Source organism: Pan troglodytes, chromosome 10 (genome assembly GCF_028858775.2).
Source record: "Pan troglodytes isolate AG18354 chromosome 10, NHGRI_mPanTro3-v2.0_pri, whole genome shotgun sequence".
Classification (NCBI taxonomy): domain Eukaryota; kingdom Metazoa; phylum Chordata; class Mammalia; order Primates; family Hominidae; genus Pan; species Pan troglodytes.
The window spans coordinates 106,465,049-106,481,816 of NC_072408.2; the positions used below are offsets into that span (position 1 = coordinate 106,465,049).

A 16,768-nucleotide genomic window follows, 5' to 3' on the forward strand; every position below is an offset into this window, starting at 1 on the left:
TGCTAGGACAACTGATCATTAATTTGGGGGTAGGAAGGAACCATAGATAAATTATAAATCTGAAAATAAATAAAACTATATGAAGAAAATAAGGTAAAATATTTTATAATTGTGGGGCTGGTCAAGGTCAGCCTAAGCAAGATACAAAATCCAGAAGCTTTAAGTAAATACACAGATAGAACACTTCATAAAAATTAAAACTTTTACACCACAAAAAAAAAGATAAATACCAAGAAACAGGCTGGAAAAATACTTTTAAAATATCTTTAACAGACAAAGTCTGTTAAATATATTTGGTCTAGAATATACAGTCTAGAATATAGAATTCTGTTTGGTCTAGAATATACAGTCAATTCTTGCTTTCACAGTAATTTTATTCAATAAAGCCACCATGAACACCAAATTAGTAAATACTAAATCATTGCTCCTAAGAGAATGCAGGTTTAGATTCCTGGAGCCTCTGGTCACAATATTTTTATCAACTGATCAATACAAAATCTTGTTTTGTATATGCTTCTGTTTAAAGACAACTTATTTAACATATATTGTTGATTTATTAACATTGAACTCACAGCCATGAGTTCCACAATATAACTCATGCCTCAGTGAAGCTTATCTGACACATAGATTTTCTCCATAAGCTACATCACTAGTGTTTCTTATGCCTCTAGAAACACTAGAAAGTACTTCAGCACTACACTGGAGGCCATTTTAAACAGTGAAATGCCCAAGGAAAACCAGAACGTTTTTTTTAAAAAACTGGCACTAAATAGAATATGAAAAGGACACTTGTTTCTTGTTTACAGTATGAGAACTGAAACACAAAGGCAGAGTGCTGTCTTGTTCAACCTCAACTGGGACTCAACTGGGAACATGTGCAATTTTTCACTGCTCTGTGCATGTCCATGAATGAGAAGAACCATGAAAACAAAGAACCATTTATGATTACAAATTTTAGCAAATAAGTGAATTTCCAAATATGGCATCCACTAGTAATAAGAATTTAATGTTTTAAAATACACTTCAAAATCAGTTCCTTGAAAAATATAAGAAGTAAAAATAATTTGATTCACATGAGAAAAAATACAATTGCCTCAAAAATCTGAAGGGAAACAAAAGTTCCTTCTCACTAATAATCAGGAAAATGTGACTTCAGTCAACAGTGATGATGATGGCCGGGTGTGGTGGCTCACACCTGTAATCCTTGCACTTTGGGAGGCCAAGGCAGGTGGATCATTTGAGGTCAGGAGTTCAAGATCAGCCTGACCAACATAGTGAAACCCTGTCTCTACTAAAAATACAAAAAAGAAAATTAGCTGGGCATGTTGGCGCATGCCTGTAGTCCCAGCTACTCGGGAGGCTGAGGCAGGAGAATCACTTTAACCTGGGAGGCGGAGTTTGCCAAGATCGTGCCACTGCACTCCAGCTTGGGCAACAAAGTGAGACTCCATCTCAGAAAATAGTAATAATAATAATTGATACCTCTGATATGGTTTGGCTATGTCCCCACCCAAATCTCATATTGGATTATAGTTCCCATAATCCCCATGTGTGATGGTTAATACTGAATGTCAACTCGATTGGATTGAAGGATGCAAAGTATTGATCCTGGGTGTGTCTGTGAGGGTGTTGCCAAAGGAGATTAACATTTGAGTCAGGTAGCTGGGAAAGGCAGACCCACCCTTAATCTGGGCGGGCGCAATCTAATCAGCTGCCAGTGCAGCTAGGATAAAAGCAGGCAGAAGAACGTGAAAAGAATACGCTGGCTTAGGCTCCCAGCCTACATTTTTCTTTCATGCTGGATGCTTCCTGCCCTCAAACATCAGACTTCAAGTTCTTCAGCTTTGGGATTCAGACTGGATTCTTTGCTCCTCAGCTTGCAGCCTATTGTGGGACCTTGTGATCATGTGAGTTTAACACTCCTTAATAAACTCCCCTTTCTCTCTATATATATATATTATATATATATATATACACACACACACATACACATACATGGAGAGAGAGAGAGAGAGACATAGAGAGAGAAAAAGAGAGAGAGAGAGAGAGATCCTGTTAGTTCTGTCCCTCTAGAGAACCCTAATACACCATGTGTCATGGGAGGGACCTGGTGGGAGGTAATTAAATCACGGGGGTGGTTACCCCCATCCTGCTTTTCTCATGATAGTGAGTGAGTTCTCATGAGATCTGATGGCTTATAAGGGTATTTTTCCCCCTTTGCTTGGCACTTCTTTCTCCTGCTGCCATGTGAAGAACATATTTGTTTCCCTTTCTGCCACGAACTAATATAGTAAATTGGTACCGCAGAGAGTGGGGGACTGCTATAAAGACACAGGAAAATGTGAAAGCGACTTTGGAACTGGGTAACCGGCAGAGGTTGGAACAGTTTCGAGGGCCCAGAAGAAGACAGGAAAATGTGGGAAAGTCTGGAACTTCCTAGAGACTTGAGGGCTCAGAAGACAGGAAGATATGGGGAAGTTTGGAGCTTCCTAGAGACTTGTCGAATGGCTTTGGTCAAAATGTTGATAGTGATGGACAATGAAGTCCAGGCTGAGGTGGTCTCAGATGGAGATGAGGAACTTGTTGGGAACTGGAATAAAGGTGATTCTTGTTATGCTTTAGCAAAGAGACTGGTAGCATTTTGCTCCTGCCCTAGAGATTTGTAGAACTTTGAATGTGAGAGAGATGATTTAGGGTATCTGGCGGAAGAAATTTCTAAGCAGCAAAGCATTCAAGAGGAAAGAGAGCATAAAAGTTTAGAATATTTGCAGCTTGACAATGTGGTAGAAGAGAAAAACCCATTTTCTGGGGAGAAATCAAGTGACTGCAGAAATTTGCATAAGTAACGAGGAACCAAATGTTAATCACCAAGACAATGGGGAAAATGTCTTCAGGGCATGTCAGAGACATTCACAGCAGCCCCTCCAATCACAGGTCCTGAGACCTAGGAGGGAAAATACAGTTTCCTGAGCTGCGTCCAGGGTCCCCCGTGCTGCCTCACGACTTGGCGCCCTGCATCCCAGCCACTCCAGCCCTGGTCTAAAAGATGCCAAGGTACAGCTCGGGCCATGTCTTCAGAGGGTGCAAGCCCCAAGCCTTGGCGGCTTCCACGTGGTGTTGGTCCTACAGGTCCAACAGAAGATGAGAATTGAGGTTTGGGAACCTTTGCCTAGATTTCAGAGGATGTATGGAAATGCCTGGATGTCCAGGCAGAAGTTTGCTCTAGGGGCAGAGTCCTCATGGAGAACCTCTGATAGGGCAGTGTGAAAGGGAAATGTGGGGTTGGAGCCCCCAAACAGAGTCCCCACTGGGGCACTACCTAGTAGAGATTGTTTTAGAACTTTAAGGTTTAATGACTTCCCTATTGGATTTCAGACTTGCACGGGGCCTGTAGCCCCTTTGTTTTGGCCAATTTCTCCCTTTTGAAACAGGTGTATTTACCCAGTATCTGTATCCCCATTGTATACAGGAAGTAACTAACTTGCTTTTGATTTTACAGGCTCATAAGCAAAAGAAACTTGCCTTGTCTCAGGTAAGACTTTGGACTGTGGACTTTTGAGTAAATGCTGAAATGAGTTAAGACTTTGGGGGACTGCTGGAAAGGCATAATTGATTTGAAATGTGAGAACATGATATTTGGGAGGTACCAGGGGTGGAATGATACAGTTTGCTTGTGTCCCCACCAAAATCTTATCGTGGATTTTAGTTCCTACAATCCCCACATCATGGGAGGGACCCAGTTGGAGGCAACTGGATCAGGGGCAGTTACTCCCACCCTGCTGTTCTCATAATAGTGAATGAGTTCTCACGAGATCTGATGGTTTTAAAAGGGGCATTTCCCCCTTTGCTAGGCACTTCTTTCTCCTGCCGCCATATGAAGGATGTGTTTGCTTCCCTTCAATCTTGATTGTAAGTTTCCTGAGGCCTCCCCAGCCCAGCAGAGCTGTGAGTCAATTGAACCTCTTTCCTTTATAAATTACCCAGTCTCGGGCAGTTCTTCATAGCAGAGTGATAACTTACTAGAACAACCTCTTAACAAAAATGGTCAGATAGGCTGGGCATGGTGGCTCACATCTGTAATCCCAGCACTTTGGTAGGCCAAGGTGGGCAGACTACCTGAGGTCAGCAGTTCAAGACCAGCCTGGCCAACACAGTGAAACCCCATCTCTACTGAAAATACAAAAATTAGCCAGGAGTGGTGCTGAGCACCTATCATCCCAGCTACTCGGGAGGCCGAGGCAGGAGAATTACTTGAACCCAGGAGGCAGAGGTTGCAGTGAGCCAAGATTGTGCCACTGCACTCCAGCCTGGGTGAGAGAGCAAAACTCCATCTCAAAATAAATAAATAACTTAATTAATTAAAATAAAATAAAATTAGTCAGACAAAAACGATCATACAAACAATTCATCCCACACTGTCTTCAGCTGTCCATACTTTATCCTCCTTGTAGAGCAATTTTGATGATTCAAGACAAGTGAATCAAAAATACCTAAAATTATGTTGCTATGGTTTGAGTGTCCCCCCACAAAACTCATGTTGAAATTTAACTGCTATTTGAATAATATTAAAAGGTGAGACTATTAAAAGATAATTAGACCATGAGGACTTTGCCCTCATGAATGGATAAATGTCATTATTCTTGGAGTGCATTTGCTATGAAAGGATAAGTTCAACCATCTCTCATTCTCTTGACCTCTCTTACCCTCTCACCTTCTGCCTTGGGATGATGTAGGAAGAAAGCCCTTGACAGATGCCAGCACCTTGATATTAGACTTCCCAGCCTCCAAAACTGTGAGAAGTAAATTTCTTTTCTTTATAAATTATCCAGTATGTGGTATTCTGTTACAGCAGCACAAAATGGACTAAGACAGGTATGGATTGAAATGAAAAATGAACGGATGAGTGGGTAGGTAGATGGATGGATGAATGGATCAATGGATAAATTGGTTCAATGAGTAATGAATGGACAGATGCAAGCAATAACTTGCAAACTACTCTACAGGAACTCATGGTGCCATAAGGAGTCATTACGACTTTTTGCAACTTATGGCATTTATTTTTTCAGAAAATATAAAATCTTTATTAGAAAAATTAGATCTGCTTGTCATAAATAATTCAAACAATGTTTAAGTATATAAAGCAGGAAGTTAAAGTCTCCCTTGAATCTTAAGCCTTAGAAATAACCACTATAGCTGTATACTATACATACTTCCAGATTTTCTGAGCACATACAAATTAACATTGCACATATTAGAATGCACTTATTATATGAGGTTGGTTTATACTATACATACTTCCAATCCTACCAAAACTGACAGAGTAATGTCTCTGAAGGCCATAAACAAAACAATTTTTAAAAAGTGCATTTGTATCATAAATAATTTCTAGAGAATCATGCATTTATATTGAAAGAGCTTCATAACAATCCTACAAACAAACAGGAACTAGCGTCTTCATTTTAAAGAAGCAGCAGCAGAGGGTGAGTTACTTGCCCAAGATTTTACGGCCAACAAATAATAGTCAGGCCAATTACTTTAACTAAATTATAAGGTTTCTCAGAGCAGAAACCACACATAATTCCAATTTTGTATCATTTACAGTACCTGGCACAAAATTATAAACAGGTATGAGGACGGTATGATGTTTATATTGCTTACTGCTCTATGCCACACATATAACAAATGGTCAATAAACATCTGTGAAACAAATGGATGGAAAGATGTATAAAAGAAGAGGAAATGGGAAGAGATTCTAAATGAACTAAGATACTTATCAAACCATCATTTTTTCAATTTGGACAATAAATAATAAATACGTTTAGCAGCTCATCCACTCCATAAGCATAATACAACATGATAACCAATATCATTGATATCAATATCAAAATGATATCAATTGAATATACTCTAGATAAGAGTGACATCAACAATTACTGATTTCCTCTTTAACAGTGAAATGCCATAGTAAAAAATATTGAACAGTAGACACTATACACCCTTATTGTTACTAAGAGAAGCTATTCCCTGTCTATTTTTTTAATTTTATATCAAATATTCACATGGAATTTGGCTCAAACACAATAGATATGCAAACTATAAAAGTATAAATAGTCCATAGGGACTATGGGAAAGTATAAATAGTCCATAGAATTATTGTGAAATATAAGTGAGACAAGGAATGTTAAGTGCTTATCACTGCACTTGGAATGTGGTAGGTACTCAATAAGTGTTAGATATCATTATTAACATCACTATTAACATCATCATCATAAGGCTTTCCTAAAATGATTAAAAAATTGAGGCTTTCCAAAGGCAAAATTATAGTTCATTTATTTTAAAAGTTATAAAAATAACTGCACAAAACGATAAAAATCTAGATCACACAAATGCTTGACAGGAAAGCTGAAATGCATTTTTCTGTAAAATAAATGTATGTCCCATCTTCTGCCTAGATGCAGACAACAGGCATATTCTCCTTGAGTGCATCTATGAGAGATGAAATGTCTACTGACCTAATTTCTGTAGCTATTGTATCCGTTTCTTACAGCCACTGTAACAAACCGCCACAAACTTAGTATTATAGCTTAAAATACAAAATATGTTTTCTGACAGTTATTGGGATCAAAAGTTTAAAAGACATTTCACAGGGCTAAAATTAAGGTGTTAGCAGGGCTGGTTACTTCTGGAGGCTCTAAAAGAGAATCTAGGGGGCATGGTGGCTCATGTCTGTAATTTCAGCACTTTGGGAGGCCGAGGCAGGTGAATCATCTGAGGTCAGGAGTTCAAGACGAGACAGGCCAACATGGTGAAACCCCATCTCTACTAAAAATACAGAAAATTAGCTGGGCATGGTGGTGCATGCCTGTAATCCCAGCTACTCAGGAGGCTGAGGCAGGAGAACTGCTTGAACCCAGGAGGCAGAGGTTGCAGTGAGCCAGGATGGCAACAGAACAAGACAACATCTCAAGTAAATTTATAAATAAATAAAAATAAAAGAGAATCTGTTCCCTGCCTTTTTCAACTTCAAGGGGCCACCTGCATTCCTTGGCTCATAGCCTCTTCCTCCATCTTCAAAGTTGGCAATGTAACATCTTCAAATCTCTGATTTCCTCATCATATCACACTACAAGTACCTTCATAATTATATTGGGCACACATTGATAATCCAGGATAATCCCCCTCATGATAAGAACCTTTAGTTAACAATATATGTCCCTTTTGTCATATACAGTAACATATTCACAGGCTCTAGATACTAGAATTTGGACATTTGGGGAGGAGCATTATGCTGTCTTTATCACAGTACATCCTCTGGACACCAAATAATCACATTCTTCCACATATAAAATCCATTCATGCCATCTCAACGTCCCATAAATCTTAACCCATTACACAACATCAACTTAAACTCAAAATCTCAAAAACTCAAAAGTCCCAAATTTCCTCATATAAATCAAGCATGAGTCAGACGCATCTGTGAATCTGTGAAACTGGAATAAAAAGTTATTCACTCCTAAAATTCAATGATATGACAAGTGTAGGGAAACAATTATAGATATCCCCAACCAAAGAGAGAGAAATGAAAAATAAAAAGTGAGTCAACAGTCCGAAGCAACTCAGAACTGCAACTGGGCAAACTCCATTAGGTTTCAAGCCCTGGGAATAATCCTTTGGAGTTCTCAGCTCTACCCTCTCGGGCCTCAGTCCCATCCTCTGAGTCCTCCTTTCTATTCCATAAAGGTTAACTTATGTTTGCAAACTCAGTAGTTTCATAAGCCTATTTCCTGCCTGCAGAATTTCAGGAATCCAACAGCCTTCTTTCATTTTATCCTCTGTCCCTTTAAGTCCAAGCTACCAAAGTCTCCGCTAATAAACCATTCGTGAAAACACTGTGGGTCTCCCAGGTATGTCACAAGAATTTCCTGGGTAATCCCAACTCTGAATCCCATCTCAGCATAATTCATCTCATCATAATTCAGATCTGCTCAATCTCTTCAAAGAGCCCTCTGTGTGGTTGAATAATCTCAGTTTTTGATCCTCCTAAGGCACTAGAAACAAGTTATCTAGCCATGCTTTCAGCTTTCTCTCTAAGTACACTTCTTGACAGTGAATCTAAAAATTTCAGTGTTTTTTGCAATCTGGATAGATTGAGAATGTTCCAACCATCAAGTCCTCGTTTCTTTGAGTTTAAACGTTCTTCCCACAATTTATCTCTTTCCTCCTCTCACATTTCAGTATAGGCAACAAGAGGAAACCAGGCCATACCTCTAACACTTTATCTAGAAATCTACTCAGCAAAATATCCAAGTTCATCACCTACTAGATCTGCTTTGCACATAACCACAGAACATAATTCCTCTAGACTATCTGCTATTATATAGCAAGTATCTCCTTTCCTCCAGTTTTCAATAACATGTTTCCCATTTATTTCTGAGTCCTTACCAGAAGCACCTTTAACATTCATATGTTTATTAACATTCTCTCTACAATGATTTAGGTATTCTCTAAGATCATACAAGTTCTCTCTACCATTTCCCCCACTTTCTTCTGAACCCTCACAGTAGTGACTTTAACATCCTCGTTTGTATAAACATTATGTTTATGACAATTAGGTAATCTCTAAGAAAATACAGGTTTTCTCTACCATATCACTTCTTTCTGAGCCCTTACTAGCGGCATCTTTAACGTCCATATTTCTGTTCAAGGCAATCTAAGCTCTTTACATCATGCTCCTCAAAATTCTTCTAGCTTCTACCCAATGCCCAATTCCAAAGCCATTTCTATATTTTTATGCACCTGTTACAGCAGCACTCCACTTCCAGGTACCAAAATGTGGAATAGTTTCCTAGGGCTACCATTACAAATTACCACAAACTTAGTTGCTTATAACAACACAAATTTATTCTCTCATAGTTCTCAAGGTCAAAGTCTAAAATGATTCTCTCTGGGCTAAAGTTAAGGTATTGGCAGGGCTATCTCCTTCTGGAGGCTCACAGGGAGAATCCACTTCCTGTTTTTTCAGCTTCCAGAGGCCTCTTGCATTCCTTTGGTCCATGGCTGCACCACTCTGACCTCTACTTCCATCATCACATATCTTCTGACTCTGACCCTGCTGCCTTTCTTACAAAGACCACTGTGATTACACCAGACCCCCAGCGTAATCCAGATAACACCCCCAATTCAAGATCCTAAACTAAATCACATCTGCAAAGTTCCTCTGCCACATAAGGTAATATATTCACAGGTTGTGAAGATTATAATGTAAATATCTTTTGGGGGAATCATTCTGTATACCACAGCCATGTTCATTATTAACTGATTTCTGTTTAAAATACTTAACCCATATTTTCAATTACATAGTTTTAAGCACTAACACCACTGATTGCGTATCTTACTGAACTAATATCTTGCCATTTCCTCATTTCAAACATTGGTTCTTTTAAAAGCTTTGGGAAGACGAAATTTAGCAAGAGAATAAAATTATATATTGAATTAAACAATTCCCAGAGCAGTTATATGAATAATATCTCGAGTCATTGTTATGGTTCAGAGTATCTCCAAAGTATGTAGTAGTTTTATTGTTGGGAGAGAGGGGGGAAAGCTAAAGCCCTATCACAAAACTGTAACTATTCTGGAGTTGAAAGATAGCTCAGGGGTCATCTCCATTTCAAGGCTGAGAAAAATAAGGCCCAGAGAGGTTAAATTATTAACCCAATGACACAAACTCCAATAGAGAGGAAAGAGTATATAAATGTATTTTAATATATCTAGTGACTAACTATATAGAAACCTGATTTAACAGCAAACACACAGAAAGCTGCTGCATTTTCATAAAAGGAATTTCTTAATCTCAAGTTCAGGTAGTTTTTTATTTAGCTATCTGAGCTTCTGAAGTCTTGAGGCAAATGCTAAAAAGGTAGTTTTCTAAACAGCTAGAGGAATTTCAGACAAACCCCATCAAATTCATAAAAACAGGTATTTGCCAGAATATTACATAGGATGGTTATCAAGCCAAATGAAAGAGGTTCCACCGTTGTCAGTCTACTGACTGGTGTGGAAAATCCAAACATCTATAGGCTCTACAAGCAATGTAGTTTCTGGCTTCCTTGGAGACCAGTTCTCTAATGGAACCCTAAGACAAATATCTTGTCATATATGTGTATAGCAAAAAAGTACTTTTAAGAAAATCAGTTTAAAAAAAAAGGCACTTAAATTAAATTTTGCTGTGTCCAATACTACCTATCCAGTTGTTCCTTATGAAAAACATCAGAACCACTTGGACACTTTTAAAACGTTATTTTACTAAATGTGTATTTGGTTTCTTGGTTTTGCCAATTACAAGATAAGTAACATAGACTTGAAGTGGAAGTTAAGATATAAAGACTTTAGGAAGGCCAGTAAAAAGTGCTATTGATATGTGAATAGGCATCTCAATAAATAAAATAAAAATACTCCAACTATCCAAAATAATCAAACATTTCAATATGAAAGGAAGAAATTATGTTTGCATTGACTTATGCAACTAAAGACTCAAGTGGGCTGGGCACGGTGGCTCACACCTGTAATCCCAGCACTTTGGGGGGCCAAGGCGTGTGAATCACGAGGTTAGGAGTTCGAGACCAGCCTGGGCAATATGGTGAAACCCCGTCTCTACTAAAAATACAAATTAGCCGGGCGTGGTGGCACACGCCTGTAGTCCCAGCTACTAGGAAGGCTGACGCAGGAGAATCACTTGAACCCAGGAGGCGGAGGTTGCACTGAGCCAAGATCACGCCACTGATTCCAGCCCGGGTGACAGAGTGAGACTCCATCTCAAAAAAAAAAAAAAAAAAAAAAAAAAAAAACTCAACTATGGCTATGGCTCTGTGTGTGTGTGTGTGTGTGTGTGTGTTTGTGTTCATGTGGATTATCATGTGTACTGTCATTTCAATAAAGATATTATAATCTTATTGAATTGAAAATATTTGCAATACCTAGCAAAATTCTTTAGAGCTTTTTTTTTTTTTCAATACAATCTGATGGTAAAGAATAGAGCATAAATGTGATGTTTAAGGCTCTTTTCATTCCATAGCCAGGGTACGAATGTCTAGGTAAAAGTTCAAAAATTGCATCAACAGTTTGAGGGTGAGTCAAAACATAAAATTTATCATGGCTACAGAAACAGAAAAAAAAAATACATTGCCAATAAAATAGTTATTTCCCCTGGTAACAGAAATAAATTTCCTAATAAAAATAGAAGTTAAAGAGAAAATGAAAATTAAACCTAAGCACTTTAAACATTTCACTGAACATAATTCCATACCCACAAACACATACACGTGGTCTTACATAAATTGAATCTCACCTATATTATGAGTTTGAAATCAGTTTTTCTCTTATTCTTTAAGAAAAAAAAAAGGTCAGGGATATCTTTTCATGTCAATAAATAGGAAAACTACGTAATCATTTTTAGGGCTGTAGACTGTCCCATCACAGAAGCTCCATAATTTATTTAAGCAATCCCCTATTGTAAGACACCAATGCTGTTTACAATTTTTTACTCTACAACAAACATTGATAAACATCCTGTACCAATCTGTTTACCAATTTATCCAATTCTCTCTTTAAAATAAATGTCTACAACTAGAGGAGCTGGATAAATGAGTACACAGAGAATGTATATTAAACTCTTGCCTTGCACAGAAAATTTACCTCTAACCCTTTTGAAAGCAATTTGCCAGAATGCATTAAGGTCCCTAGATGGTAGGTTGGTGGCGGGGTAGTGGTCTGCTGAGCTGTGGAGGGCGGTGGGGCTGAGGGTGGGGTGGAGAGGGCGGTGCCCCTGCTCTGAGGCAGGGACTACTGGGTGACAGAGACAAAGGGGTGTGTGATGGGGCAGGTCACAGTGGGTAGGGGAGGATAAAAGTGGTCCTGCGGGGTGGTTTAGCAGCAGTGGATGGTTCAGGTTGGGAAGAAGAGCAGTGGGATTGCCAGTTGAGGTTGTGGAATCAAAGAGCAAAGGCTGTTGTGAAGTGGAATATCAGGCTCAAATGGAGGTCCCTCCCGAATGAGCACTGACACCTGTGTGCCCGGACATCCACGAGGGCCCCAACACCTGTGCTCCTGACAGCTCCATGCACTAAGCAGGGCACAGTCTGGATCCAGGGGACCAACTGTCTCTGGCATTGAGCAGTTGGTAATCAATACCCCACCCTGTTCTCAGTCACTTGGGGACAAAAAAGAAAGCCTGCAGAACACGACTGCTGGCCCACCTGCCAGAGTAGCCAAGGAAACAGGATGCCCGCTAAAGCATGTTAAGGAAGGTGTGGAGCAGCTGCTGGGAACTGTCTTGATAAAAGGAAGACATGGAGGACTGCTGTATGCTACCGTATTACACGGCCCAAAGCAGCCCCGCAATGGGCATGTTTAACACCTCCATGGGGAAGCTGCAGCGGCAACTGTACAAAGGCGAGTATACTATATTCAGGTATGCACCCATGTTTGAGAGCGACTTTATCCAGATCAGCAAAAGAGGAGAAGTGATTGACGTGCACAACCGTGCCCGAATGGTAACAGTGGGCATCGTTCGCACCAGCCCCTGCCTCACACTACCTGATGTCATGGTGCTGGCCCGACCAGCTGCTGTCTGTGACAATGCCAGGTGTGGTCCTGCCACCCAGAAAAGAGATAGTCTGCCTGCAGAGATCTTAGAACTAACCAGGCTGCTTCCCTTGATGTTTGTGAAAATAACCATCCACAACAGCGTAAAAAAGCAGCTCCACCTGAAGCTTGCCACGGGCCGCTCTTTTTATCTTCAGCTGTGTCCCCCATCGGATGCAAGTGAAGACCTTTTTGTTCACTGGGAAAACCTTGTTTACATCCTGAGACCACCAGTGGAGGCTTACAGTGGTACCAGGGCTATCCTAGCTGGGAACACATTGGACTCATCTGTGTTGGAGGAAGTGCAGAGGAGCCCAGTGGTGAGTCTATGCAGAGACTAGATGGGGCCAGGATGCTTTGGGGGAGAGCAGGCAAAGGTCCTGTAGCGCCTTTGGTGCTGCAGCTCACCTGGGAAATGCATTGCATTTGGAAGGTCTGAAGGCCAAATGAGCTTCCATTTGGAGGCCATGGTACATTGAGGAGGTTCCTAGTGCTTCTCCAGGGTTCTCCAAATCTGAATTTCAGAGATTTCTTAGCTGTCAGCAACTCTTCATTTTATATCCACAGCTGTTCATTTTATATCAATGTTGTAATGCTGTCCAAAGCATCCTGACCAGTCTATTCTGAAACACATACTATGACCTAGGCAGGCTGATATGTTGTAGGACGTGTCTCCCTGCAATTGCCACTTACATACATTGGTGGCAACACAACATGTTTGTGTACTTGTGCAATAATTTCTTTTTGTTGTTTACCTATAGGAAGAGAAAGGAGATCTTGCTGGTCTCACTTTCTTTGCTTATTTGTTCTCTCCCTAGGGATATGCCATGAAGTTTTGTGAAGAGAAGGAGCAATTCAGAATCAGTAGACTTCACATGAATGCTGAAATGTTTGGATCCACCTATTATGATTATACAATAGAGATATGAATCCAACATACCTCCCACATATACTACGTTCAAGAGTTCACACACCCCTGCAGTCATAAAACCTATAGTGCCTGATGAAGGGGCAGGGTAGCAACAGCGGTAGTGATGACAGTAAGCACCATCACAGGTACCATGGATGTGGCTGCAACCAAGTCTGCAGACTCAGGAGAGAAACACAGCACTGGCAAAAGCAGCCTTCAGAGGTCCAGGAGGAAGTATAGCCAGCATGGCTATTAGTGGGTGCTTCCATGTCTTAATCTTGTTATAGCAAGGGCTGTGTGCACATTCTTGTCCTAAAAGGGTACTTCAAGCATATCAGTAAGTGCTACTGGCCTCTCCCTAGAGAGCAGCATGAATGTGGTGGCTACAGGAGCAGAGAGATACTGAGAAGGCTGTTGCATTGACAGTATCTCTCTGCTACTCAAAGGCTGACTCTCTGCTACTCAGCATTTGGAGTCAGTATCTCAACTCTGGAGGATGAGGCCACATGCGTGAATGGGATGGAAGCCAGAGGGTCTCTACCTAGCTGGATTGACTCTGCAGTAATAACCTCAAAGCCCGGTACTACACATAGTGCAGAGGTGGACATCTCACCTAAGACTGTGGAGGGGAACAATGTGATTCACCATAATAAAATCCATCAACTCAAATTATCTGCTCTAATAACATATGCTCTATTGACAGGAAGGGTAGCAATAAAACTAATGGCAATTTATGATCAGGCTCTGAAAACTAACTTTCCCTTAACTTTATATTTTTTAAATAAATTAATAGATGACAGAATAAAATGTTGAAGATTACTCTCAGATATGATCCTACATTAGGAGAATTATTCTAAAACTGTTTTCCAAAATATAAAATGAGAACCCAGGAACACACACACACACACACACACACACACACACACACACACACAGACTCTCTCTCTCCTCTCTCTCTCTCCAGGTTTGAATCACAGCATTGCCACACATTAACTGTGAGTTTTAGTAGATTGTTTCTTTAAATGGTCACCTTGAGACTATACATGTATAATAACTGGAACACAGTAGGCACTGTGTAAATGGTAGTGTTGAGAAACAAATTCTGAGTTTAATCATACTTTCCAGAAAGGGCTTAATTTTCCCAGTCTCTTCATTCTTGATTTCCTTTCTTAAATCTTAATTAACTGCTTTGCAATTGTCCCATAAAAGCTCTATTTACAGTAAATCTTCTTAGTATTTTCCAAGAATTTTAATCCCCTGACGCTATTTAGAATTCTAAATTTTCATGAATTTGTAGAAACTTCAATCTAGTTACAATGGAAAGATAATTGCAAAGCACTCATCTTTTACCTGGTTCTCTCCAATTTTAGGATTCTTGGAGATAGAAAAATAAAACGTAATATAGGATCAATTCATAATCTGGACAAAAACTGGAAATTAGATCATTTTAGAATTGTAAGATCCACATCCATGGGATTAGCCAATATTCTAATTTTGCAAGTAAAAAGTCTGCTCGAGTCTAAAGTAATACATCATATGGTTTGATAACCCAGAATCCGAATGTATAGGTAACCTGGCCCCCAATTATGTCTGTATTGTTTCCATAACATTCATGATTCTGACAAGCACTGTGCTTTGAATATAAAAGATATTTGATACATGTTTGCTGGATCCAATTAAGGGCTATAAATGTGAAATATAATTTATTCCAATCAAACAAATCTGGGGATATAAAATTTTACATAGTACTGTACTAATTGTACAGATCCCAAAGGCTCCTGTATATATTGTAAGGAAGCAGTTTACCAGTAGACCCTCACAGCGCTTACAACTTAATGATTTTTAATGGCCTCCAAAAGTGCTTCAGACCTGAAAACAATGGTTTCAAAATATGAAAAACATTTCACAGGTTAGATGTTCTAGCTTTGCGAATTTCAAGGTTACATTACTGAGAAATCACATCTAACCATAAATCACTTTTCAGCAAATAATTTCAAATGAAAAAATTTAAAAATAAAACAATTTTTGTTTTTCATGTGGTACGTAGCCCAGTATCATATGATACTGGAGACCCCCTAAGAGGCTTTAAAATGACCATATTGCAAACTCTTAACAGAGACCAACTTTATCTTTATATTCAAGGACTGTCAGCATGCTTACCACATTGTAGTCCCTTGATAATTATAGAAGGGATCATTGTTAAAAGCACTGCACATTTTGTATTTTTTCTCTAAATCTTAATCTGACTCAATCTCTTTTTAAATTGTATATTCCTTTGGTAAATATTTCAATCTGCTTCTGATTACAAATCCTGATGCTTATTACTATCAGATCCTGTTCCTAGGTCACAGTTTTCTTAAAATTCTAAAACAATACATATCCTGTTACCTCATCTCTTGTAATCAAAGTTTAAGAGATAATTTAGATAATAGATACTTATAATAACAGAAAAAGATTTAAAAATTACCATTTGTGAATGGTTGAGAATGGTTGAATCCTAGGTAATAAACTAAAAAACCAGATGAATTTAAAAATGTTGCAAATTGTGTACGTGTGTATGTGTATATACTATATATATGTACAAATATACTATATATACACAAAAATATGCTATATATATATTTTTAATTGCAAAACTTCAAAAATTCTTTAATATATTTTGCAATGAAAATGTATATATATAAACATGTTATATATACATAAAACATGTTTACATGTGTGTATATATATATATATATATACACACACAAATATAAATGCTAAAGGATAGCCCTTAAACAATAATATTCACAGACACACACACACACACACACACTTTTAAGAATTTATAGTGAGAGGCTGGGTGCAGTGGCTCACGCCTGTAATCCCAGCACTTTGGGAAGCCGAGGCGGGCAGATCACTTGAGGCCAGGAGTTTGAAATGAGATTGGCCAATATTGTGAAATGCTGTCTCTACTAAAAACACAAAAATTAGCCAAGCATAGTGGCACACCCCTGTAATCCCAGCTACTCAGGAAGCTGAGGCAGGAGAATCGCTTGAACCAGGGAGGCAGAGGTTGCAGTGATCCAAGATCGTACCACTGCACTCCAGCCTGGGAAACAGAGCGAGACTCCATCTGAAAAAAAAAGAAAAATTTATAGTGAGAGAAACATCAGTAAAATAGTCTTATTGCTGGTTTGTTAGATTAAATTCAGTTAAAAAAAAACACCCAAAACCTGC

The 16,768-nt window shown here is 39.1% G+C and overlaps 2 protein-coding genes across 16 annotated transcripts in view; one reads left to right on the forward strand and one right to left on the reverse strand.

The window, feature by feature from the left end:
• The window catches only part of ANKS1B (ankyrin repeat and sterile alpha motif domain containing 1B), a 1,252,139-nt gene that overhangs the window by 904,755 nt on the left and 330,616 nt on the right, over window positions 1-16,768 (reverse strand). The gene's annotated exons all lie outside the window — the stretch shown is intronic.
• Window positions 11,928-14,218, forward strand: GARIN6 (golgi associated RAB2 interactor family member 6). The gene is given in 2 exon segments (NM_001246563.1): window positions 11,928-12,959; window positions 13,458-14,218. Coding segments are annotated over 2 exon segments (726 nt in total). The 5' UTR covers window positions 11,928-12,344; the 3' UTR covers window positions 13,569-14,218.